Source organism: Jaculus jaculus, chromosome 13, assembly GCF_020740685.1.
Source record: "Jaculus jaculus isolate mJacJac1 chromosome 13, mJacJac1.mat.Y.cur, whole genome shotgun sequence".
In the NCBI taxonomy this organism is placed as follows: Eukaryota; Metazoa; Chordata; class Mammalia; order Rodentia; family Dipodidae; genus Jaculus; species Jaculus jaculus.
Genome location: NC_059114.1, coordinates 24,902,165 through 24,928,153, shown reverse-complemented (window position 1 = coordinate 24,928,153; position 25,989 = coordinate 24,902,165). Strand labels below are relative to the sequence as shown.

The 25,989-nt window shown below is 44.7% G+C and overlaps 1 protein-coding gene across 1 annotated transcript; it reads left to right on the top strand.

The window, feature by feature from the left end:
- Window positions 1-1,582: 1,582 nt before the first annotated feature.
- Window positions 1,583-25,517, top strand: Rnf34 (ring finger protein 34). Its single transcript, XM_045133040.1, has 6 exons — window positions 1,583-1,704; window positions 13,129-13,347; window positions 14,443-14,850; window positions 20,817-20,927; window positions 21,591-21,792; window positions 24,588-25,517. The coding sequence occupies exons 1-6, from the start codon at window positions 1,699-1,701 to the stop codon at window positions 24,776-24,778; spliced, it is 1,137 nt and encodes a 378-aa protein (XP_044988975.1). The 5' UTR covers window positions 1,583-1,698; the 3' UTR covers window positions 24,779-25,517.
- Window positions 25,518-25,989: the final 472 nt, after the last annotated feature.

Here is a 25,989-nt window from a genome sequence, read left to right as displayed (position 1 = left end):
TCAAGTATTAACTTTTCTTACTTTTTTGTATTATTTTATTTTATTTATTTGAGAGAGATACAGAAGTAGGTAGGTACAGAGAAAGAGAGAAATAATGGACGTGCCAGGGCCTCCAGCCATTGCAAATGAACTCCAGATGTGTGTGTCCCCTTGTGCATCTGGCTTACATGGGTCCTGGGGAGTAGAACCTGGGCCCTTTGGCTTTGCTGCCAAGCGCCTTAACCGCTGAGCCATCTCTCCACCCCTCTTTTTTTTTTTTTGCACTTCGAGGTATGGTTTCACTCTAGCACAGGTTTACCTAGAATTCACTATGTAGTCTCAGGGTAACCTCAAACTCACAGCACTCCTCCTACCTCTGCCTCCCAAGTGCTGGGATTAAATGTGTGTGCTACCATGCTCAGCTATCTTCACTTTTGTTCTTTGTTCAGGGCTGGGGATTAAACCTAAGACTTCATGTATACATTAGGCAAGTACTCTACCACTGAGCCACATCACCCCTTATTTTAAACTGAGAGCAAGAAATGTAGGAAAACCAATTAAAAAAATCTCAATTGTAGGACAGCTGAAGAAACTGATGCCATAATTCACAACCTTAGTTTCTCTGTTCCCAGTTTGAAGGGATCACGTGAATTCTATCAATTTTAAACAGTTGGAGTTTGCCCTTGGTTTCTTGGAGAAGTCCTGCTGTGTGGAGAGAAAAGAGGCACTATACTGCAAACTCCAGATGCATGCACAACATTGTGTGTCTGGATGATACTGAGGAATCAAACCCAGGCTAATAGGCATTGCAAACAAGCGCGTTTAACCGCTGAGCCATTTCCTCAGCCACTCTGACTTGACCTGCAAGTCCCAAGTGGTTCTTCTGTGTCCCCACCTCGCAGTGCTGAGATTTCAGGCATCCTTTTGCCACGCCTGGCTTTTAAAATTTTTTTCGAGGTAGGTTCTCACTCTAGACTAGGCTGACGTGGAATTCACTCTGTAGTCGTAGGGTGCCCTCGAACTCGTGATCCTCCTACCTCTGCCTCCTGAATGCTGGGATTAAAGGCGTGCACCACCACGCCCGGCTAAAATATATTTCTTTGTGAGCAGAGACAGAGAGAGATAAAGAAAGAATGGACGCGTTAGGGTCTCTTGACACTACAAAGACCTTCCAGATGCAAGCTCCACTTTGTGCATCAGGTCCTCATTGTTGGCCCAGCAAACGCTCTTAATCCGGTCAACCATCTCTCTCCGGCCCCATCCAACGGCATTTTCAAATTCCTCCCGGTCCTTTCTGCTTTCCCGGCCCGGGGAACCTGACAACTCCTCCTACAGCCGGTTCTGCAGTAGAAGGGTCCTCAGAGAGCCTCGGGACTGAGCGAAGGGCTCCCGAAAGCGCCCCGCCCCGCCCCGCCCCGCCCCGCCCCTCTCCTCCCTGACACGGGTCCGCGTCCTCCGCTCGGCCCGGCTGCGCGGGAGGCCCCGCCCCACGCCCGCCATCTCATTGGCTTGCGGTGTCCGGCCCCCCGAATCTCTCCTCCGGATTGGTGGACCTCTTCGCCGCTCGTGCGCCGAGCGCGGCCACGCCCCTTACGTGGGGACGCTCAGTCGCTTTGGGAGGCTCCGCGTTCGCCGCCTCCTGGAAGGAAGGAGGTCGTTTGTGTGAGGAGCAGCTGCTATGGTGCTGAGTTCGCCGGCAGAGCTGAGGTGTTCGCGGCCATGAAGGTGAGGCGCTGCTGGAGCCGGGCAGGCCCTCCTCGCCTCTCCCGTCCGCCCGGGGCGTCCACACCACGCTTTTTCTGTCCGTGTCAGCGGTTACCCCGCCGGCTCCGGGGAGTCCTCGGAGGCTGCGGGGTTCGCTTGGCATCCTGGGGCCCTGCCGGGCTTCGGGGACCCGCGGGAACTCCACAGCGCCCCCGGCCGGCCGGCCCGAGGAGGGTGGGGAGAGGAGGGGCGCGCCCGCCCCCCGCGTCCATGCCCGGAGGACCCCCCCCCCCGCACCCCGGTGTCCGGGGCCCGAGGCCGCACGTCGGTGCCTCCCGGAGTGCGGTCCTCGACCTAACCCACATGACGGAATCCATCCCGAGAGCCGAGGCGGAAAGAGCCGGGCGGGAGGGATGAGGCCGGGCCGCGCTGACGGGAGGAAATACCTGGCGTGCGCCTCGCGGGGAGAGGGTGGCTTTGACGTCGTGGCCGTGACCCAGAGCGCTAGCGAGTCGCATCGCCACTTAGGTGCGCAGCAAGGAATTGGACAGCTTCTCCCCCAGGTGGGAGTTCTCCGGAGCGTGGGAGCGGCGCTGCTGAGAAGTTTGAGGGAAGGGGAAAGGACGGGGAGGGGGCCCCTACTTTGGGGAGGTGGCTTTCTCAACTTCCTCGCCCAGAGTTCCGTAAGACTTGTGTGTGCACCGCACTGAGTTCAGGTATCGATTCATCGGCCCAAACTCAGACCAAGTGGAAGGAGTCATAAGGGCATGATGGTAACTCTTCCGAATCCAGACAGTTGTATTAATGGCAGTGAAGAAAATGTGTCGGATGTGGGTGAGGAAATAAAAGATATGAGCTGCTAGATTAATTCCTCCTTCACAATATACCCTGGGAGACTGGGAAAAGGATTGTCAATGGCTAGCGAAGCTCGGCAAGTATCTTGTCCATCACCTCCTCAGCATTAATCAAAAAGGAGACGTGATAAGTAGAAATAATTCAAAATAAAGTCCCACTTGTTTGGTTTTTCGAGGTAGGGTTTCACTCTACCCCAGGCTGCTGACCTGGAACTCACTACATAGTCTCAGGGTGGCCTTGAACTTAACGGTGATCCTCCTACCTCTGCCTCTCTACTGTTGGGATTAAAGGTGTGCACCACCACACCTGGCTAAAGTCCTATTCATTAGGAAGAAGTTTACCATCCTAAAGAAAAGCTAGGGCTGGCGATATGGCTTAGGGGTTAAGGAGCTTGCCTGTAAAGCCTAAGGATATAGGTTCGATTCTCCAGGTCCTATTGTAAGCCAGATGCACAAGGTGGTACAGGCATCTGGAATTTGTTTGCAATGGCTAGAGGCCCTGGCGCGCCCATTCTCTCTCTCTCTAATAAATACAAAATAAGTATTTAAAAAAAAGGTACAGGCTTGGTGTGGTGGCACATGCCTGTATTAGGAAACTGAGGCAGGAGAATCACAGATTCAAGTAGTTCAAAGTTCTCCACCGCAAGAAATCCTTGTCTCAAAAAACCAATCTGGGGCTGGAGAGACAGCTTAGTGGTTAAGGCACTTGCCTGTAAAGCCAAAGGTTGTATGCTCCAGGACGCACGTAAACCAGATGCACAACGTGGTGTTTGCGTCTGTCCATTCCTTCTCTTCTTTCTCTCTCTCAAATAAATAAAAATTAAAAAAACAAAACAAAACTGGCTGGGCATTGTGGCACATGCCTTTAATCCCAGCACTTGGGTGGCAGAGGTAGGAGGATTACTGTGAGTTTGAGGCTACACTGAGACTACATAGTAAATTCCAGGTCAGCCTGGACTATAGCAAAACCCTACCTCGAAAAAATGACAAAAGAAAAAAAATACCAAACTGAACAAAATACCCCCAGGAACAAGGAATAATAACTCCAGTGTTGTTTACTGTAATCCCTAGGAGGACCATCAAGAGTTCAAAGCCAATCTTGGCTTTTAGGCCACTTTGGGCTATATATAGGACCCTGTCTCAAAAATAAAGCAAAACAAGTGCTGCAGGAAGCAAGGAAGATTTCATAGAGGTTTCTTATCTATTTTGGGGCTGGTGTTTTTGTTATTTATCCCTGGCTGTCTTACAGGTATGGCACTTGCCTGTGGTCCTCATGCTTTTTCCTCCTACTGTTCAGATTTGACATTTGCTTTTTTTTTTTTTTTTAATTTTTTTTTTTTTTATTTATTTATTTGAGAGTGACAGACACAGAGAGAGAAAGAGACAGACAGATAGATAGAGAGGATGGGCACGTCAGGGCCTCCAACTGCTGCAAACGAACTCCAGACGCGTGCGCCCCCTTGTGCATCTGGCTAACGTGGGACCTGGGGAACTGAGCCTCGAACCAGGGTCCTTAGGCTTCACAGGCAAGCGCTTAACCGCTAAGCCATCTCTCCAGCCCTTTTTTTTTTTTTTTTTTTTTTTTTTTGAGGTAAGGTCTCACTCTAGCCCAGGCTTACCTGGAATTCACTATGGAGTCTCAGGGTGGCCTCAAACTCATGGCAATCCTCCTACCTCTGCCTCCCTAGTGCTGGGATTAAAGACATGTGCCACCACACTGGGCTTTTTTTTTTTTTTTTAATAATTTTTATTTATTTACTTGAGAGAGTGAAAGAGGCAGAGAGAGAGAGAGAGAGAGAGAGAATAGGCACACTATTGCCCCAAACCACTGTAAATGAACTCCAGACACATGCACCACCTTGTGCATCTGCCTTATTTGGGTCCTGGGGAATCAAACCAAGGTCCTTTGACACTAAGCCATCCCCCAGCCGTTTTTTTTATAACTTAATTTCTCTTTAAAAATATTTATTTGAAAAAGAAAGAGAATGGGCATGCTAGAGCTTCTAGCTACTGCAGCGAATAAACTCCAGGCACATGTAGCACCTTGTGCATCTGGTTTTATGTGGGTACTGGAGAATCAAACCAGGGTCCTTAAACTTTGCAGGCAAGTGTCTTAAGTGCTGAGCCATCTCTCCAGTCCTTAATTTTAATTTTTATTTATTTGAGAGACAGTGAGAGAGAGAGGGAGTGGGGAGAGGGAAGGAGGGAGGGAGGGAAGGGGGGGGATGGATGGATGGAGGGAGGAACAGGCAGATAGAATGGGTGCACCAGGGCCCCTAGCCACTGCAAAGGAACTCCTGCTGTGTGCGCTATCTTATGCATCTGGCTTTAGATGGGTTCTGGGGAATTGAACCCAGGTTTTTAGGCTTTGCAAGCAAGTTCCTTAACCACTAAGCCATCTCCATTTCAGCAGTATTTTTTTTTATTGCTGTTTGTTTTCAAGGCAGGGTTTTACTCTAGCCCAGGCTGATCTGGAATTCACTTTGTAGTCTTAGGATCGCCTTGAACTCATAGCCATCCTCCTCCTTCTGCCTCCCAAGTGCTGGGATTAAAGGCGTGCTTCAGCATGTCTGGCCTGCAGTGTTTGTAGTTTTTTAATTTTTTAAAATTTATTTTATTATTTGAGTGAAAGGGCGGGTGAGAGAGGAAGAGAATAGGCATGCCAGAACTCTAGCCATTGCAAATGAGTTCCAGATGTGTGCCCTGCCACCATCTTCATCTGGCTTATATGGGACCTGGTGAATCAAACTTGGGTCCTCAGGTAGGCACCTTAATGGCTGAGCCATCTTTCCATCCCAAGTTAAATTTTTTGTTTTTTGTTTTGTTTTTCGAGGTAGGGTCTCTCTCTGGCTCAGGCTGACCTGGAATTCTCTAAGTAGTCTCAGGGTGGCCTTGAACTCACAGCAATCCTCCTACCTCTGCCTCCCCAGTGCTGGGATTAAGGGCATGTGCCACCACGCCTGACACTTTTTTTTTTAATTGACAACTTCCATAACTGTGAACAATATCCCATGGTAAGTTCCTCCCTCCCCCCACTTTCTCCTTTGAAACTCTACTCTCCATCATATCTCCTTCCCCCTCTCAATCAGTTTGTCTCTTATTTTGATGTCATGGTCTTTTCTTCCTATTATGATGGTCTTGTGTAGGTAGTGTCAGGCCCTGTGAGGTCATGGATATCCAGGCCATTTTGTGTCTGGAGGAGCACATTGTCAGGAGTCCTACCCTTCCTTTGGCTTTTACATTCTTTCTGCCACCTCGTCCACAATGGACCCTGAGCCTTGGAAGGTGTGATAGAGATTGCAGTACTGAGCACTGTGGTCACTTTTCTCCAGCACCATGATACCTTCTGAGTCATCTCAAGGTCACTGCCATCTGAAAAGAGAAGGTTCTTTACCAAAAGTGAGAGTAGCATTAATATATGGACATGAACATTAAGAGAAGTGCTTACTGGGAAGTTTGGTAAGCATAGTATATATACTTTTAGCCAGACAGCAGCAGATGTTACACTAGGTATCCTAGGGCTCAAGGATACTCCTGTTGTAGGTTTTCAGTATCAGGGATGTATTCCCTCGCATGGAGCCTGCCTCCACTCCAATTAGAGGGCGGTTGGTTTCCCCCATAACAGATGTGCCACTATTGCACCCGTTGGTTCATTTGACCAAATATAAGGCTTGCAGTGTCTGCTGTTGGGTATCTTCACTGGTGGTTTCTCTCCCATTGAACTGCATGCAGCGTGGCTTTTTCCAGCTTTCTGTTAGCTGATCTACATGGAAGAGGTTTTCAGCTCAGTTCCAGCAGGATTTCGGAAAAATATATTTTTATTTTTATTTATTTGAGAGAAAGAGAAAGAAGAAAGGAGGAAGGAAGGGAGGGAGCGAATGAGTGGGCATGCAAGTGCCTGTAGCAGCTGCAAAGAAACTTGACACATATGCCACCTTATGCATCTGGCTTACATGGGTTCTGGGGAATCAAACCTGGGTCCTTAGGCTTCACAGGCAAGCACTTTAACTGCTAAGCCATCTCTCCAGCCCTCTGTTTTTTTCATTTATTTGAGAGCGACAGACAGAGAAAGAGGCAGAGAGAGAGAGAGAGAGAATGGGTGCGCCAGGGCTTCCAGCTACTGCAGATGAATTCCAGATGCATGCGCCCCCTTGTGCATCTGGCTAACGTGGGTCCTGTTGAGTCGAGCCTCGAACCGGGGTCCTTAGGCTTCACAGGCAAGCACTTAACTGCTAAGCCATCTCTCCAGCCCATCCAGCCCTCTATTTTTAATGTGAGAGGGAGAGAGACAAAATGAATTATTGTGCCAGGGCCTCCAGCCACTGCAATCGAACTCCAGATGTATGCTCCCCCTTGTATGTATGTGTGACCTTGCACACTTGTGTCATGGTATGTCTGGTTTACATGGGACCTGGAGAGTCAAACATGAGTCCTTAGGCTTTACAAACAAGTGCCTTAATGGCTATACTCTCTCTCCAGCCCATCTGTTTTTGTTTGCTGTTTGAGACTGGGTCTCATGTTGTAGTTCAGGTTGGCCTCAACCTCTGGATTCTCCTGCCTCAGCCTCCCCATTGCTGGAGTTACATGTTTGTGTTACCACATTCAACTCACCCTAATGAATTTTAAGAATCATATTCATTAGTATGGTTTGAAAATTATATTCTTCCTTAACTTAGAAACCTTTCTAGAGGGCTGGAGAGATGGCTTAGAGGTTAAGCGCTTACCTGTGAAGCCTAAAGACCTGGATTTGAGGCTTACTTCCCCAGGACCCACATTAGCCAGATGCACAAAGGGGCACACACATCTGGAGCTCGTTTGCAGTGGCTGGAGGCCCTGGTGTGCCCATTCTCTCTATCTGCCTCTTTCTCTCTCTGTCGCTCTCAAATATATAAATAGAAATGAACAAAAAAAATTAAAAAGGAAACTTTTCTAGAAAGTGACCTTTTAATAAGTGCTGCTTTTAGCTGGGCACCTTTAATCCCAGCACTTGGGAGGCTGAGGCAGGGGGATCGCCATGAATTCGAGGCCACTCTGAGACTAAATAATGAATTCCAGGTCAGCCTGGGCCAAAGTGAGACCCTACCTTTAAAAAACAAAAAAAAAAAAAAAAAAAAAAAAGAAAATAAGATAAAAGAAAAAAAACCTGTGCTGCTTTTATTTATTATTATTATTATTATTATTTTTTGAGGTTGGGTCTCACTGTAACCCAGGCTGACCTAGAATTCACTATGTAGTGTCAGGGTGACCTCGAACTCACAGAGATCCTATTACCTCTGCCTCCCGAGTGCTGGGATTGAAGTCATGTGCCACCACACCATGCTGAAGTGCTGCTTTTAAAAGGGAGTGTCTTTGAGATATTTACCTGTTAGGTCAGAATCTCCTTTACCTTAATTTTCTTTCTTTCTTTCTTTTTCTTTTCTTTTCTTTTTTTTTTCCGAGGTAGGGTTTTACTCTAGCCCAGGCTGACCTGGAATTCACTCTGTAGTCTCAGGGTGGCCTCGAACTCACAGGGATCCACCCACCTCTGCCTCCTGAGTGCTGGGATTAAAGGTGTGCGCCACCATGCCTGGCTTTCCTTTACCTTAATTTTCTAAGAATACAGTTTCAGTTTCCTTACCTTCCTTTTCCTTTTTTTTCTTCTGCTTTGGATCAAACCCATAGCCTTACCTATGCTCAATAACCCCACTAAACTATATTTACACAGCCTCAAACTTTGTAATGTTCAATGTTAGAGAGAGAATTGAAATTGAAAGAAACCTTTTACCCTGTTGTCAGCCATATAATAGTGAAACTAGGCCAGGCATGGTGGCACATGCCTTTAATCCTAGAACTCAGGAGGCAGAGGTAAGAGGATCGGTGTGAGTTCGAGGCCACCCTGAGACTCCATAGTGAATTCCAGGCCAGCCTGGGTTAGAGTGAGATCCAACCTTGGAAAAACCAAAAAAAATGGGCTGGAGAGATGGCTTAGCAGTTGCACGCTTGCCTGTGAAGCCTAAGGACCCCAGTTCAAGGCTCGATTCCCCAGGACTCTCGTTAGCCAGATGCACAAGGGGTGCATGCATCTGGAGGCCCTGGTACACCCATTTTCTCTCTCTCTCTCTCTCTCTCTGACTGCCTCTTTCTCTCTCTTTTGCTCTCAAATAAATAAAAATAAACAAAAAAAAGTGAAAGTAGGAGCTGTGGGAGGAGTTTCTGTGCAAAAGGAACTTTCGTTTTGTTTTTCAAGGTAGGGTGTTGCTGTAGCCCAGGCTGACCTGGAATTCACTATGTTATCTCAGGCTGGCCTGGAACTCACGGAGATCCTCTTACCTCTGCCTCCCAAGTGCTGGGTTTAAAGATGTGTGCCACCACACCCAGCTTAAAAGGGAAACTTTATTTTTATTTATTTGTGAGCAGAGAGAGAGGAGACAGATTGTGTGCGCCAGGGCTTCCAGCTGCTGCAAGCGAACTCTAGATGTACCACTTTGTGTATCTGGCTTTATGTGGGAACTGGGGATTTGAACCAGGATCATTACACTTTGCCTTAACTGCTGATCCATCTGTCCAGCCCAAAAGGAACTTTTGAGTGTAGTTTTGACAACATTTGCATGAATCATAAGGGTTGAAAAAGTCCAATAGGGTTGTTCAGTTGATTAATAGCTAGATAGCTTTTCACCCTTTGTCTGAAGAAAACTTTTCCCCCATGGCACTTCTGTAGTTAAGGTGAATCATAAGGAGGATAAAGGAAAATAGGGTTGTTTAATTGATTAGTAGGTAGATAGCTTCTTACCCGTTGTCTGAAGAAAAGTTTTTCCCATGACACTTCTGCAGGTAAGGTATCTGTCTTCTCTCTCCATAAAGTTATGAGCAAATTGATTTTTTTTTTGTTTGTTTTTTGTTTTTTGTTTTCTGAGGTAGGACTTCACTATATCTCAGGCTGACCTGGAGTTCACTGTGTAGTCTCAGGGTAGCCTCAAACTCATGGCGATCCTTCTACCTCTGCCTCCTAAGTGCTGAGATTAAAGGTGTGCTTCACTGAGCCTGCTGGAATAATTTTTAATATTTTTATTTATTTATTTATTTGACAGAGAAGGAGGGGAGACAAAAAGAGAGAAAATAGTGCCAGGGTCTCCAGCCACTGCAAACAAACTCCAGATGCCTGCACCTCCTTGTGCATCTGGCTAACATGGGTCCTGGGGAATTGAACCTGGGTCTTTTGGCTTTGCAGGAAAATGCCTTAGCTGCTAAGCCATCCCTCCACTGGCTGGAATTTAAAAAAAAAATATTATTTCTTCATTAGAGAAAGGGGCTCTAGCTGTTACAAATGAACTAGACACATACATCACCTTGTGCATCTGGCTTATGTGGGTACTGGGGTATCAAACCTGGGTCCTTAGGTTTTCCAGGAAAGCACCTTAACCACTAAGCCATATCTCTATCCCCAAACTGAAATATTTGTTCTCAACTAAGAGCTAATTTAGAGGACTGTAGGTATATCTTCTTCTTCTGTTTTTTTTTTTTTTTTTTTTTTTTTTTTTAACAGAGAGAGAATTGGTGTGTCAGGGCCTCAGCCACTGATATTAAACTCAAGATGCTGTGTGTGCTAATTTGAATAGATAGCCCCCAGTATATTCAGTGTTTTATTAGTTTGTAGCTTGCATCTGCAGCCACCTGGCTGGAGATGGTGTCACTGGGTGGATCTTAGGGTCCAGCCTTAAGTTGTGGTGATGGGTTTGAAATTCCAATCTAAAGATACGCAAAGTACCTGAGTTCCTCCTGTAGTTCCTTAAGTGCCTTAGGCTTTGCAGGCAAGCACCTTAACTACTAAGCTGTATCTCCAGCCTCAAATTGGAATTTGTTTTTAACGAAAAGCTAATTTAGAGGATTGTAAGTGTATTTTTTTTTTTTTTTGAGAGAGAGAATTGGCACTTCAGGGCCTCGGGCACTACAATAGAACTCTAGATGCTGTGCCACCTAGTCGGCATGTGTGACCTTATGTTTCCCTCAGCTTTATGTGTCTGGCTTATGGGGGTCTGGAGAGTTGGACATGGGTCCTTAGGCTCTGCAGGCAAGCACCTTAACCACTAAGCCACCTCTCTAGACCTATCTTTTTTTTAAAAAAAGTTTTTGTTTTATTTTACTTATTTATAAGCAGAGAGGGAGAGAGAAGAGACAGACAGAATGTATGCAGAATGAATGCACACCAGAGCCTCTAGCCACCGCAGACAAACTCCACATGCATGTGCCCTTTGTGCATCTGGCTTATGTGGATCCTGGGGAATCAAACCTGGGTCCTTTGGCTTTGCAGGCAAATGCCTTAACCCCATTAAGCCATTTCTCCAGCCCCCTAAAAAATGTTTTACTTAATTTTATTTATTTGAGAGAGATAGAGGCAGATAGAGAGAGAAATGGGCACACCAGGGCCTCCAGCTCCTGCAAATGAGCTCCAGATGCATGTGCCATCTTGTGCATCTGCCTTGTGTGGGTTCTGGGGAATTGAACCTGGGTCCTTTGGCTTTTCGGGCAAGGGCCTTAACCATTAAACCATCTCCCCAGCCCAGAGGGTGGCACATGCCTTTAATCTCAGCACTCGGGAGGCAAAGGTAGTCTTGCCATGAGTTTGAGGCCAGCCTGAGACCACATAGTGAATTCCAGGACAGCCTGGGCTAGGGTGGGACACTATCTTCAAAAAGCACAACAAGGGCTGGAGAGATGGCTTAGCGGTAAAGCGCTTGCCTGTGAAGGACCCCACTTCGAGGCTTGGTTCCCCAGGTCCCATGTTAGCCAGATGCACAGGGGGTGCACGCGTCTGGAGTTCGTTTGCAGTGGCTGGAAGCCCTGGCGCGCCCATTCTCTCTTTCTCCCTCTATCTGTCTTTCTCCCTGTGTCTGTCGCTCTCAAATAAATAAATTAAAAATGAACAAAAAGTATGTTTTTTAAAAAAAGTAAAAGCACAACAAAAGAATCACTCTGGGGTCTGGAGAGATGGCTTAGTGGTTATGGATCTTGCCTGTTAAGGACCCATGTTCGACTCTACAGGTCCCATGTAATCCAGACACAAAATGATGGAAGCATTCAAGCTCTCAGATGTGCACTAGGTGGTACATACGCCTGGGGTTTGATTGCAGTGGCTGTAGGCCCTGGTGTGACAATTCTTTGTCTCTCCCCCATTAGAAAGAAAGAAAGAAAGAAAGAAAGAAAGAAAGAAAGAAAGGGAGGGAGGGAGGGAGGGAGGGAGGGAGGGAGGGAGAGAGGGCGGGCCAGGCTGTTGGGGTTGTCTAAAAGAAAGAAAACAAGAATCACTTCCAGGGATGGAGAGATGGCCATTAAGGTACTTACCTACTAAGCCTGACTATCTTGGTTCAGTTCCCCAGTACCCATGTAAAGCCAAATGCACAAAGTGACACATGCATCTGGAATTTGTTTGCAGCAGCAAGAGGCCCTGTGTGCCCATTCTCTCTCTCTCCACTTAAAAATAACAACAACAAAAAAAACATGGGCTGCAGAGATGGCTTAGATATTAAAGTACCTGTTCAATTCCTCGGTACCCATATAAGCCCAGATGCATATAGTGTTGCATGCGTCTGGAGTTTGTTTGCAGTTGCTAGAGGCCCTGGGACACCCATTCTCTCCCCCCTTCTCAAATAAATAAAAAGAAAAATTTAAAAAAGGCTCTAAAGTATCTGTTAAGTCTGGCCATATACATACACACACATATATATTTATTATTATATATAGTTACTCTATTTGGTATTTCAAGGTAGGGTCTTGCTCTGATTGCAGCTGATTGGGAAATCACTATGCAGTCTTAGGCTGGCCTCAAACTCAAATTCACGGTGATCCTTCTACCTCTGCCTCCTGAGTGCTAAGATTAAAGGCATGTGCCACCAAACCAGGCTCTTTTTTTGTGTGTATAGTTTTCAAGGTAAGGTCTTACTCTAGCCCAGGCTAACTATGAATTATTTCACTATGAAATAATTCACTATGTAGTCTTAAGGTGGCCTTGAACTCATGGCAATCCTCCTATCTTTGCTCCCGAGTGCTAGGACTAGAGGCATGTGCTCTAGGCTCTTGTTTTTATATTTAAGCAAATTATGGCTTTAGAGTCAGGTATGAACTATTAATTATTTTACCTGATTTTTTAAAAAAATTATTCATTTATTTGAGAGAGAGAGAAAGACACAGGGGAAGAGAGAACAGGTGCATCAGGGCCTCCAGCCACTGCAAACAAACTCCAGACATGTGCCACCTTGTACATCTAGTTTAAAAATAAAAATCAAAACAAAAAATTTGAAATTTTGGTGCCTTAAGTACAGGTTGAATATCCCTTATCTAGAAGCTTGGGACTAGAAGTTCTTTAGATTTTGCAGTTTTTGTGGGCTTTGGATATTTGCATGGACTTACTGACCAACTCCTGCTTGAAATTTGAAGCAGAGTACTATAATGATCTGATGCTATTTAGTATTGTATTGGCAGTTTTGGATTAGAGATGATTATTTGTGATCCCAAAGTTATTTAGGGGAAATTTACCTCTCTGGAATAGCATTCCAAAAGATCCCAGATATCCCATGTTCATTTAGCTTTAAAATGTGGCACTTGTGTTTCTTTTCAGGCGGGTGCCACCTCTATGTGGGCTTCATGTTGTGGGCTGCTGAATGAAGTCATGGGAACTGGAGCTGTCAGGGGCCAGCAGACGGGATTTGCAGGAGGCACTGGTCCGTTCAGATTTACACCAAGCTCTGACTTTTCCACCTATCCACCAGCAGCTCCTGAAGGGCCCAATATAGTTTGCAAAGCCTGTGGACTTTCATTTTCAGTCTTTAGAAAGAAGGTGAGTTGAATGAAGTGTTACTGAAGATGTACAAAAAAACAAAACAGAAACCAAAGACAGCATGGATAAGAGTTCTTTATTGTAGGTTATTTTGAATCACTAATGATGAGAGAAGGCTGCGACAGAGGATTGCCACAAGTTTGAAGCTAGGTTGGCCTACATAGTGTGTTCTAGACTGGCCTGAGCTATTTCAAAACAAAGTAGAAAGAAAATAGTAGAAGTGCTGTTTGTAGAGATTATCATAAAACTTAAGGTAAAAGTTATTTTCCCATGGTCACTTTGTAGCTATTTGATCATTAGTTCACTCCTTTGAGGTTACATGGAAAATTTATCTGTGACAACAGTGCACTGAGTAGAAATGAGCACACATGACTTGTCCATTTGATGGTTCTCTGCTGGGATGGCTTTGATTGGGATCAAGTCTATGTAGGTCAGTTTCTCTTTCCTATTTATTTTTTTTTCCCGAGATAGGGTCTTGCTCCAGCTCAGCCCATGCTGATCTGGAACTCACTCTATAGTCTCAGGATGGCCTTGAACTCACAGCAATCCTCTTACCTCTGCCTCCCTCCACCCTGGAGGGGATGATTCAAAGTCTGTGCCACCACCTGGCTCTTTCTTTTCCTCTGCAGTAAAACTTGTTCACATAGCAGAAGACCAGGAAGAACGTTTGTGATTGTGCTTTCCGCTCCATGTGCTTCCACTCAGCTGTGTTCTGCTAATTACATGTTTGTGCCAAGGGGTGGAAAAGTTTTAATTCATTAACACAAGAGCTGTGTGTTTTTCTTCAAGTGCTATATTTGAACTTCTGTGAATTTACTCTGTCCTGGCAGTGGTTATGTTGAGCTTTATAGTTTTGGAACACTACAATGCCTGTGAAAATAGGCTCATACCATTGGGTCTTCATATGAACTAAGTTTAAATTTTAATAGAAGACAAATAGTGTTTTTTTAAAATTTTATTAGCATTTTCCATGATTATAAAAAATATCCCATGGGAATTCCTCCCCCCCCCACTTTCCCCTTTGAAATTTCAAATAATGTTTTGATAATGACTTATGTGTTGCTATCATTAAGTGTTTATTTTCTATTTCTTCAGCATGTGTGTTGTGACTGCAAGAAGGATTTTTGCTCCGTTTGTTCAGTCTTACAAGAAAATCTTCGTAGATGTTCTACTTGTCACTTGCTGCAAGAGACAGCCTTCCAGCGACCGCAGTTGATGCGTCTAAAAGTGAAGGATCTACGGCAGTATCTCCTTCTTAGAAACATACCGATTGATACTTGTCGAGAGAAGGAAGACTTGGTGGATCTAGTACTGTGCCATCATGGACTAGGCTCTGAGGATGATATCGACTCAAGTAGCCTGAATTCTTCACAGTCCCAGTCTTCTAGCTTTTTTACACAGTCTTTTTTTTCAAATTATACAGCCCCCTCTGCTACTGTGTCCTCCTTCCAGGGAGAGCTCATGGATAGAGATGGGACCTTCAGATCAGGAGTGTTGGCACAGGTATGAGGGTGTGACTGATGACCCCAAGGGCCTGACATGCTCACTCTTGGCTACATGTGGTGGGGTCTTTAGTGCTGAGTGGCTTCAGATGAACCTCAAGTCATGCGCGAGCAGAGGATCCACACCAAGCTGCACTAGCCCTGCAGGCCTGCTTAGGTGCTAGGTGGCCTACAAGTGCTTTTTGGACTTAGTTGTTATTTCAATTTCTGTACCTTTTGTAGTTGAGCACTAACTTTATTTACTATTTTTTTTTTTTTTAAGGTTTTTCTAGTCCAGGCTGACCTGGAATTCACTATGGAGTCTCAGGCTGGCCTTGAACTCATGGTGATCTTCCTACCTCTGCCTCCCAAGTACTGGGATTAAAGACATGCACCACCAAGTCCTGCTTATACTGTTTTTTATTTTTTAACCATTTTATTATTTATTTATTTGACAGAGAAAGGGGGAGAGAGAGAATATGCACACCAGGGCCTCCAGCCACTGAAGTTGAACTCTATACACATGCACCCCCTTGTGCATCTGGCTGTGTTTTTTTTTTTTTTTAATTTTTGTTTGTTTATTTATTTATTTGAGAGCCACAGACAGAGAAAGAGGAAGAGAGAGAATGGGCACGCCAGGGCCTCCAGCCACTGCAAATGAACTCCAGACATATACGCCCCCTTGTGCATCTGGCTAACATGGGTCCCTGGAGAATCAAGCCTCGAACCTGGGTCCTTAGGCTTCACAGGCAAACGCTTAACCACTAAGCCATCTCTCCAGCCCCTATTTTTTTTTTTAAGATTTTATTTTTATATATTTATTTAAGAGAGAGAGAATGGGCACACCAGGGACTCTAGCCACTGCAAAGGAACTCCACATGTGTGCGCCCCCTTGTGCATCTGGCTAACGTGGGTCCTGGGGAATCGAGCCTCGAACTGGCATCCTTAGGCTTCACAGGCAAGTGCTTAACTGCTAAGCCATCTCTCCAGCCCTTGTTTGTTTGTTTTTTGAGGTAGAGTCTTACTGTAGCTCAGTCTCACCTGGAGTTCACTATGTAAGTCTCAGGGTATTTATTTTTAAATATACATATATTTGATTTTTATGTATTTATATCAGAGAGAGAAAGAAGCAGAGAGAGAGGGAGAGAATGGGTGTTCCAAGGCCTCTTGCCATAGCAAATGAACTCAAGAAACATGTACCACCTGTGCATTTGGCTTATGTGGATACTGAGGAATTGAACCTGGGTCCTTTGGCTTTGCAGGCAAACGGCTAAGCCATCACTCCAGTACTCTTTTTAGTTTGTTTTTATTTTTTCTTTGTTTTTTGAAGTAGGGTCTCACTCTAGCTCACGCTGACCTGGAATTCACTGTGTAGTCTCAGGGTGGCCTTGAACTCATGGTGATCCTCCTAACTCTGCCTCCTGAGTGCTGGTATTAAAGGCGTGTGCCACCACACCCGGCATCTTTTTAGTTTTTGAAACAGGGTGAACCCAGAGCTCACCAATTCAGCTAGTTTAGTGAGCCAGCAAGTCCCAGGAATTCTCCTGTCCACCTCTCCAGTTCTGGGTTACAGGCACATGCCACTGTGCCTGGCTTTTCTGTGAGTGCTGGGGATCCAAACTCATTAAGGACTTTGCTATCTCCCATGAACTTTAATTTCTTCCTCCCAGCCCCCACCCCAAGGTAGAATCTTGCTCTTCTTTTGTCCAGGCTGATCTGGAATTCACTATGTAGTCTTAGGGTGGCCTCGAACTCATGGCAATTCTACTTCTGCATCCTTAGTGCTGGGATTAAAGACATATGTCACCTTGTCTGGCTTTGCTGACCATTTATTTATTTTTTGAGAGAGAAAGAGGCAGAAGAGGAAGAGAAAATGGGCACACCAGGGCTTTTAGCCGCAAATGAACTCCAGACGCATGGGCCACCTTATGCATGTGGCTTACGTGGGTCCTGGGGAATCGAACCTGGGTCCTTTGGCTTTGTAGGCAAGTGCCTTAATTGCTAAGTCATCTCTCCAGCCTCTCTGATCATCCTGCCTTACCTCTCAAGTGCTGGGATTGCAGGCCTGTGCCAGTGAGTTAGGTTTTATGTAGTGTTTGGGGATTGAATCAAGATATATTTATATATTTTGTTTTTGTTTTTGTTTTTTGAGGTAGGGTCTCACTCTAGCCCAGGCTGACCTGGAATTCACTGTGGAGTCTCAGGGTGGCCTCGAACTCATGGTCATCCTCCTATCTCTGCCTCCTGAGGGCTGGGATTAAAGGCATGCACCACCACGCCCGGCTTTGAATCAATATATTTTGAATGCTAGGGAAGCACTCTGCCAACTAAACTACATTTCTAGCTCTTTTTATTTATTAATGTGTTCCTGTTTATTCATGTTAGGGACTTAACATACATATTTGTCATTTTTTATTTTTAGTTTATTTTGTGAGTATGTCTCTCTGTCTTGCTACAGACACCAGATGCTTATATCACTGTGTATGGGTGTTGGGGAGTTGAACCCAGGTCAGGAGGCTTTGCAGTTTGCAAGTAAGTGCCGTTAACCACTGAGCTATCTCCCCGGTCCCAGGTCTTTTATTTATTTATTTATTGGGGGGGTTGGTTTTGATGGTAGGATCTTACATAGCCCCAGCTGACCTGGAATTCACTGTGGAGTCTCAGGGTGGCCTTGAAATCCCAGTGATCCTCCTACCTCTGCCTCCCAAGTACTGGGATTAAAGGTGTATACCACCATACCTGGCTTTTAAAATTTATTTTATTTTATTTTATTTATTTTATTTTATTTTATTTTATTTATTTTATTTTATTATATTATATTATTTTATTTTATTTTATTTTATTTGAGAGTGACAGACACAGAGAGAAAGACAGATAGGGGGAGAGAGAGAGAATGGGCGCGCCAGGGCTTCCAGCCTCTGCAAACCAACTCCAGAAACGTGCGCCCCCTTGTGCATCTGGCTAACATGGGACCTGGGGAATCGAGCCTTGAACCAGGGTCCTTAGGCTTCACAGGCAAGCGCTTAACCGCTAAGCCATCTCTTCAGCCCATACCTGGCTTTTTAAAGTTTTGTTTATTTATAACCTGAGGGGTAGGGGAGAGAGAACATGAATGGGCACAACAGGACCTCTTGCCATTGCAAACAAACTCCAAACACTTGTGTGACTTTGTACATCTGGCTTTTGCTTGAGTACTGGGGAATTTAACCTGGGTCAGCAGACTCCACAGGCAAGCACCATTGAGCCATCTCCCCAGCGCCCCCGTTTATTTTGGTTTTTTGAGGTAAGTTCTCACTCTTGTCCAGGCTGACCTGGAATTCACAATGTAGTCTCAGGGTGACCTCGAAATCACAGCAATCCTACCTATGCCTTCCAAGTGCTGGGATTAAAGGTGTGTGCCACCACACCTGGCTTGTTTTATTTATTTATTATTTATTTTTGAGTCAAGCCCAATAGACTGCCTTTTAAATTTGTTTAAAAAAAATTCATTTATTTACTTGGTGCGGGGGAGAAGGAAAGGAAGAGTTGCAGATAGAGAATGGACATGTCAGGGCCTCCAGCCACTGCAAACACACTCTAGATGCATGCACCATGTTGTGCATCTGGCTCACATGGGAACTTGGGAACTGAACCTGGGTCCTTAGGCTTCACAAGTGAGAACATTCACCACTAAGCTATCTCTCCAGTACCCCCCCTTTTTTAAATGTGAGAAAGAATTGGTGCACCTGGGCCTCCAGTCACTGCAGTCGTACTCCAAGTGCATGAGTCCTGTGAATGTGCGACCTTGCACACTTGTGTCACTATGCGTCTGGCTTACATGGGACCTGGAGTCAAGCATGAGTCCTTAGGCTTTGCAGGCAAGTACATTAATGGCTAAGCCATGTATACAGCCCTCCCCCCCCTTTTTTTTTTCTGAAGTAGGGTAGCTCTAGGTCAGGCTGACCTGAAATTCACACTGTAGTCCCAAGTGTGGCCTTAAGCTCATGGCGATCCTCCTACCTCTGCCTCCCAAGTACTGGGATTAAAGGCGTGCACCACCACGCCTGGCTTAGCCCTCTCCTTTTAAAGTAAATTAACATGGTGTTTATTGTACTTTTTTTGTTTTTAAAGGTAGGGTCTCCCCCATTAGCCAAGCATGAACTGGACCCACAGTGTATTCTCAAGATGGCCTTGAACTCATGGCGATCCTACCTCTGCCTCCCGAGTGCTGGAATTAAAGGTGTGTGCCACCACACATGGTCTATATTTTTTTCTTGAAAGAGATTGTTAAAAGTAGATGGCCCTGGTGTACCCATTCTCTCTATATATCTGCCTCTTTCTCTCAAATCAATAAATAAAATTTAAAAAACAACTCTTCTTAAAACTTCAAAAAGGCACACACCTTTAATCCCAGTACTTGGAAGGCAGAGGTAAGAATATTGCCATGAGTTCAAGGTCACCCTGAGAATACAGAGTGGGTCCAGGTCAGACTTGGCTAGTGGGGAAGACCCTACCTCGAAAAATGAAAAAAAAAAAAGGCTGGGTGTGGTGGCACACACTTTTAATCCCAGCACTCGGGAGGCAGAGGTAGGAGGATCACCGTGAGTTCAAGGCCACCCTGAGACTACATAGTGAATTCCAGGTCAGCCTGCGCTAGAGTGAGACCCTACCTCAAAAAACCAAAAAAAAATAAAATAAAATAAATAAATGAATAGATGCTAGGTGTGGTATTGCATGCTACAGTGTGGCTCTGGAGGTGAGGTGGGATATGTAAAAAGTAGATGGATGAATAGATGCTATGTGTGGTAGCGCGTGCTACAAGTATTTCTGTGTAGGTGGGGTAGGATGTGTAAAATGAGGCACTGACCTAGACTGTTGGCAAACTATGGTCAAAATACAGTGAAAAGACAAAATGTCACCAGCAATGGTGATAGATAACTATAATTCCATAATTTAGGTCAAGGCAGGGTAGTGAGCTTAGGCTATTCTGGGCTCATAGAGAGACCCTGTCTAAAAGTAAAAGCTGAGCCAGGTGTGGTGGTGCATGCCTTTAATCCCAGCACGAGAGGCAGAGGTAGGATTACTACGAGTTTGAGGCCAGCCAGAATTGAGACTGCATAGTGAGTTCCAGGTCATCCTGGGTTAGAGCAAGACCCTACCTTGAAAAACCAAAAAAGCTGAGTGTAGTATTGAACACCTTTTATCCCAGCACTTTGGGAGACAGAGGTAGGAGGATCACTGTGAATTTGAGACCAGAATGGGAATACAAAGTGAGACCCTGTCTTGAAACAAAACATAAAATAACAACAAAAGAACAATAAACTACTTAAAAAAAAATTGAAGGGATTTCTTGTTTCTGAAGGAAAAATGTACCTGTTATTAAGAAAGTTTTAAAGCTACAACCAGGGCTGGAGAAATGGCTTAGCAGTTAAGGCACTTGCCAAAAGACCCTGGTTCAATTCCCCAGGACCCATGTAAGCCAGATGCACAAGGTGGTGCATGCGTCTGGAGTTCATTTGCAGTGTCTGGAGACCTGGCACATCCATTCTCTTTCTCTCTTACCTGCCTCTCTCTCTCTCTCTCAAATAAGTTAAAAACAAAAGTTACATTCTGTATCAGCCACCAGTGAAGAAGCATAATTTCAAACCCTAAGTTTATTAGTTTATTTATATATATATAATTTATATATTTATATTATATACATATATATATATAAAATTTATTTTTTTTTAAATTGAGGGCTGGAGAAATGGATCAGCAGTTAAAAGCACTTGCAAATTCTGATGGCCTGGGTTCAACTACCCAGTACCCACATAACACTAGATGCACAGAGTGGTGTACTCAGTGACATGAGACTCTGGAGACAGAATCCAGGACCCAAAGATGAGTGTCAGGGGGTTACTCTTGAGCAGGGAGGGTCAGTGGAAAATTTTTGCTTAAGGATAAATACAGGTCAATACTGTTAGGAAAAGCAAATCACTGACTTATTTAGATACATCCTGTGTGTAGGTACAGAGTGAAATAGCTTCAGCAAACACAGAAGACGAAGATGATGAGGACGATGATGATGATGATGATGACGACGACGACGAAGATGATGATGAAAACTTGGAGGAGCAGGTGAGACTCCTAGAATTTTTTAACTTTTTATTTTCGAGGTAAGGTCTCCCTCTAGCCAGGCTGACCTGGAATTCACTGTGTAGTCTCAGGGTGGCCTTGAACTCAGCAATCCTCCCACCTCTGCCTCTCGAGTGTTGGGATTAAAGGTGTGCCCCACCACATCCGGCCTTAAGACTCCTATAAAACTTGGTTTTCTGGACTGGAGAGAAGGCTTAGCGGTTAAGCGCTTGCCTGTGAAGCCTAAGGACCCCGGTTCGAGGCTCGGTTCCCCAGGTCCCACGTTAGCCAGATGCACAAGGGGGCGCACACATCTGGAGTTCGTTTGCAGAGGCTGGAAGCCCTGGCGCGCCCATTCTCTCTCTCTCCCCCTCCATCTGTCTTTCTCTCTATGTCTGTCGCTCTCAAATAAATAAATAAAAAAATGAACAAAAAATTAACAAAACAAAACAAAAACTTGGTTTTCCTGATACATGCATGTAGCAGAGAGGGATGATGCCATGTGGATTTCTCTTAAGTTAGTACAGAATGTTATGGTTTGAATGTAGAACACTTCAGACTGCTAATAAGTCTGGGAAGAGTATTCAGGGCCAGGACCACCAAACAGTAAGGGGGAGGGGTCTGAACTTGGGGGAACAGAGGAACTAACAGATGCTCTGATTTCAGAAGCCCGGGCTTACTCAGAAGAGAATGAGAGCTTCCCTGTCTGACCTGTCAAGCCTTGAAGAGGTAGAAGGGATGAGCGTACGCCAGTTGAAAGAAATCCTGGCTCGGAATTTTGTAAATTATTCTGGCTGTTGTGAAAAATGGGAGCTGGTAGAGAAAGTCAACCGGTTGTACAAAGAGAATGAAGAAAACCAAAAGTCATGTAGGTTATTATTTTTTTCCCCCATTTTCCATCTATAGTATCCTTCCTTGGACTTGTAAAATGTGGTTGTTGCTGTCATAAGTAAGTCAGGTTTAGCCAGGCATGGTGGTACATGCCTGTAATCTCAATGCTTGCGAGGTTGAGGTGCCAAGCCTGGGCTGCAGAGTGAGACTGTCTAATCCAGAATCTATTAATATGTATATATATATATATTTTCTTCAAGGTGGTGTCTCACCCTAGCCCGAGATTTCACTATGTAGTCTCAGGGTGGCCTCAAACTCATGGCGATCCTCCTACCTCTGCCTCCTGAGTGCTGGGATTAAAGGCGTGAGCTACCATGCTCAGCCAGTTTTATTTTTTTGTTACATTGACTGACCAGAAAGCCCCTACCATTCTCTGGTCTTTGACTCCTACAGAACTGGGGTTACAGCTGTGTGTGGTTATGCCCAGGTGCTTACATGGGTGATGGGGATTAAACTCAAGCCATCATAGGCCCTCTCAGACTCTCATGCTTATGTTGAAAGTGTTGTTACTTACTGAACCATTTCTTTATCCTGACCTGTCCTGTTTTTTTTTTTTTTTTTTTTTTTGAGATAGGGTCTCACTCTAGCTCAGGCTGAGCTGGAATTCACTATGTAGTTTCAGGGTGGCCTCAAACTCATGGCGATCCTCCTATCTCTGCCTCCTGAGTGTTGTTCTTTCTCTTTTAAAATTATTTGTGTGTTTATGCACATGCATGTTCATAGGGCTTCTTGCTATTACAAATGAACACCAGACATTTTGTGTTTGGCTTATGTGGGTGGTTTGGGAATTGGACCTCAGACTGTTAGGATTTGTAAGAATGCACTTTCTCCACTGAGCCATCTTCCCAGTCTGTCTTTTTCTTTTTTCTTTTTTTTTTTTTTTTTAAGGTAGGGTTTCACTCTAGCCTAGGCTGACCTGCAGTTCACTATGTAGGCTCAGGGTGGCCTTGAACTCATGGTGATCCTCCTACCTCAGCCTCCTGAGAGCTGGGATTAAAGGCATGTACCACCATGCCCAGATCTAGCCTGTTTCCTTTCTTTTCTTCTTCTTTTTTTAAATATATTTATTTGAGAGAGAGAGAGCACGTGTGTGAGAGAGAATGGGTGCACCAGGGCCTCTAGCTGCTGCAAACAATCTCCAGATCCATGTGCCCATCGGGATCCTTTGGCTTTGCAGGCAAATGCTTAACCACTAAGCCTTCTCTCCAGCCCCTAGCCTGTTTTCTTAAAAAATATTTTTATTATTTCTTTGAAGCCAAGAGAAAAAGAGACAGTCAGTCATTGATACTGGGGATGTTAGGGCCTCCTCTTGCTTCAAACTCAGACATATATGCCACCCTGTGCATCTGGCTTCATATACATACTCAGGAACTGAACCTGGGCCAGCAGGTTTTGCAAAGAAGTGCATTTAACAACTGAGCCATCTCTCCAGCCCTTCCAGCCTTTTTATTTTTTTTTTCTTTTACCATAACTGATTAGCTGTTAGAACTTTAATGAAATGTCTTATCTTTAAAACTGCTTGTTTTCTCACTAACCCCTCTAACAGGCTGTTGTACCTTGGTTCACAATTATGTTCAAATGCAGAAATAGCAACAATATGGAAAGTTATATTCACCAGAGTTCAGCATTTAAAATATACATGAGTAGGGCTGGAAGGATGGCTTAGCAGTTAAGGCACTTGCCTGCAAAACCCAAGAACTCACGTTTGAATTTCCAGTCCCATGTAGCCAGATGCACAGTGATGGCAAGTGCACAATGTGTCTGATGGAATTTGTCACAGCAGCTGAAGGCCTTTGTGTACCCATGCTGTCTCTGCCCCCTTTCAAAATAAATTTTAAAAAGAATCCTAAATATACATGAAAGTTTAACATTCAGAGTAGCCATGCCTAGTTTTACGTGGAATCTAAAAAGCATGACACCGAGTATTTCTCGGGCTGCAGAAGGGACCTTGTGCTATGTGATATAAGTTATTAACCTTCCTATGGGTGAATAAAGCTCTTGCTACTACTGAGATGAAAGACTGCTGCTTCTCCATGGCCATACAGCTAGGGGAGCAACTGAAATTCTACTAGAGGCCTGACTCAGGCGAGGAAAACCAGGATAGGGTTTATGGTTCTTTTTATAAATACTGAATAAATTCATCCTTATAAAATATGCCTTACTTGAGCCTGGGTGTGGTGGTGCATTCCTTTAATCCTAGCCCAGGAGGATCACTGAAAGTTCTAGGCCATCCTGAGACTACATAGTAAATTCTAGGTCAGCCTGGGCTAAATCGAGACACTTCCTTACAGTATACCATAACATAAATAGCCAATGCTAGCTGGCTCTATGCCAAACATTCTCATTTGTTCTTCACTAAACCCCAAGAAATTGCTATTTATGGTGGTAAGAACAAAAATGCAATGAGTTAGGGAATCCTTTTCTTTCTCCTCCTTTTTTTGGGGGGGAGGCAAGCCCAACAGACTGGCCTTTTTTTTTTTTTTTTTTTTAATGTGAGAGAATTGGCACACCAGGGCCTCCAGCCCAAATATTCAAACTGCAGATGTGTGTGCCCCCTTGTACACATGTGCTTGTCACCTTGTGCTTACATGGGACCTGGAGAGGTGAACATAGGTCATAGGCAAGCATGTGACCTCTCTAGCACCCCTCCCCTTTTAAATAGTACTGGGATTGCTTTGGGCTTGTGGTCACTGAGAAGATGGCTGCTCAGCAGGGGTAGGGCAGGAAGGGGTGCAGCCATGTCTGCAACTCCAGCTCTTTGTTGCCTTTCAGATGGTGAACGGCTACAGCTGCAGGAGGAGGAGGATGATAGCCTGTGCCGTATCTGCATGGATGCTGTCATTGATTGTGTCCTGTTGGAGTGTGGGCACATGGTCACCTGCACCAAATGTGGCAAGCGCATGAGTGAGTGTCCCATCTGCCGGCAGTATGTGGTGCGAGCCGTGCATGTTTTCAAGTCCTGAATCTGAGGCTCCCCCATAGGACACTCACCTGACTTGATCCCAGACATTTCAGTGTACAAACGTGGACTGGAAATCATAATGTTCCAAGGCAGAAGCTATTTTTAAAAAGTATTTTCATTACTGATCGGGGGCAGAAAGATTCATCCTAAGTTGGAAGAAACCCAAGTCCAGGTCACGAGTCTTTCAGCCTGTGGATACATGGCTTCCCAGGTTCTGCTGGGTTTTATCATTTGTTCTCCAATGCCACTAATTGCTGAAGTCAGATTGTTCACAGTGTGTGGGCATGCACTCCTGGGTTTGGGTTTTGCTCCCGATCTCTTGCTTTCTCTTTATCCTGTGTTTGACTTTTGTTTCTTGGATAAGGTGAGCTCACTGCCCACAAGTGGCTGAGTGGTGGCTTCTCTGAATGTTAACTTCATTAGTCATGTATATTTTAAATACTAATCTCTGATGAATGTAACTTTCCACACTGTTGCTATTTCTGTATTTGAACATAATTGGGAACAATTGACATTCTGTAGTCAACTGCCAGGGCCTTAGACTAAACGTGTTCTTTTTTGTTCAGGTACAGCTTTTCATAGCAAGGGCTGCATCTAATTTCCTATATTAGAAGTGTATTAAGTTCTTTATTAATGTGTGACCAGCTTACACTGTTTTGTATAGTTGAAGGTGTATTTTTAGTGCTACCTGCTAGCTAATTTCAACTTTAGGAATAAAAATAGATTAAAAAGCTGCTGTAGTTGATGTTGTCTCAGTGAGTTCCTGACTTATTTGCATACAACGTGAATGAGCATAGGCACTGTGGTCTATATCCCCATCCCCTTTTTAGGACAAGAACATCTTGAAAGCCGTGGTAATGCACCACAGAGGTCACCTTTGTATGCCAATGTTTCCTTTCCATACTAGTGTCTGCTGCAACCAGAAATTCACTATGGAGTCTCAGGCTGGCCTTGAACTCAGTGATCCACTTACCTCTGCCTCCCCAGTGCTGGGATTAAAGGTATGGGTCACCAGCCCTGGCTGTTTTGGACTTTTTAAAATCTTATTTGATGCGGGGCATTGTGGTGCACAAGATTTTCTTCGTTTTAATCCTTTTAGTACCATATAGCAAATGAGAAACTTTAGATATTATCTGGCACAGAAAGGTTTTTAGATCCAACTTGAGTCAGGGTGTTCAGTCGAGACCAATTACTGATTGTTTCACAATTTTG

Excerpts from the sequence above, each read along its gene's own strand:
- Rnf34 (XM_045133040.1), top strand. Across the intron at positions 13,348-14,442 it reads TTTCAGTCTTTAGAAAGAAG|CATGTGTGTTGTGACTGCAA; the intron begins GTGAGTTGAATG and ends CTATTTCTTCAG. Across the intron at positions 14,851-20,816 it reads GATCAGGAGTGTTGGCACAG|GTACAGAGTGAAATAGCTTC; the intron begins GTATGAGGGTGT and ends TCCTGTGTGTAG.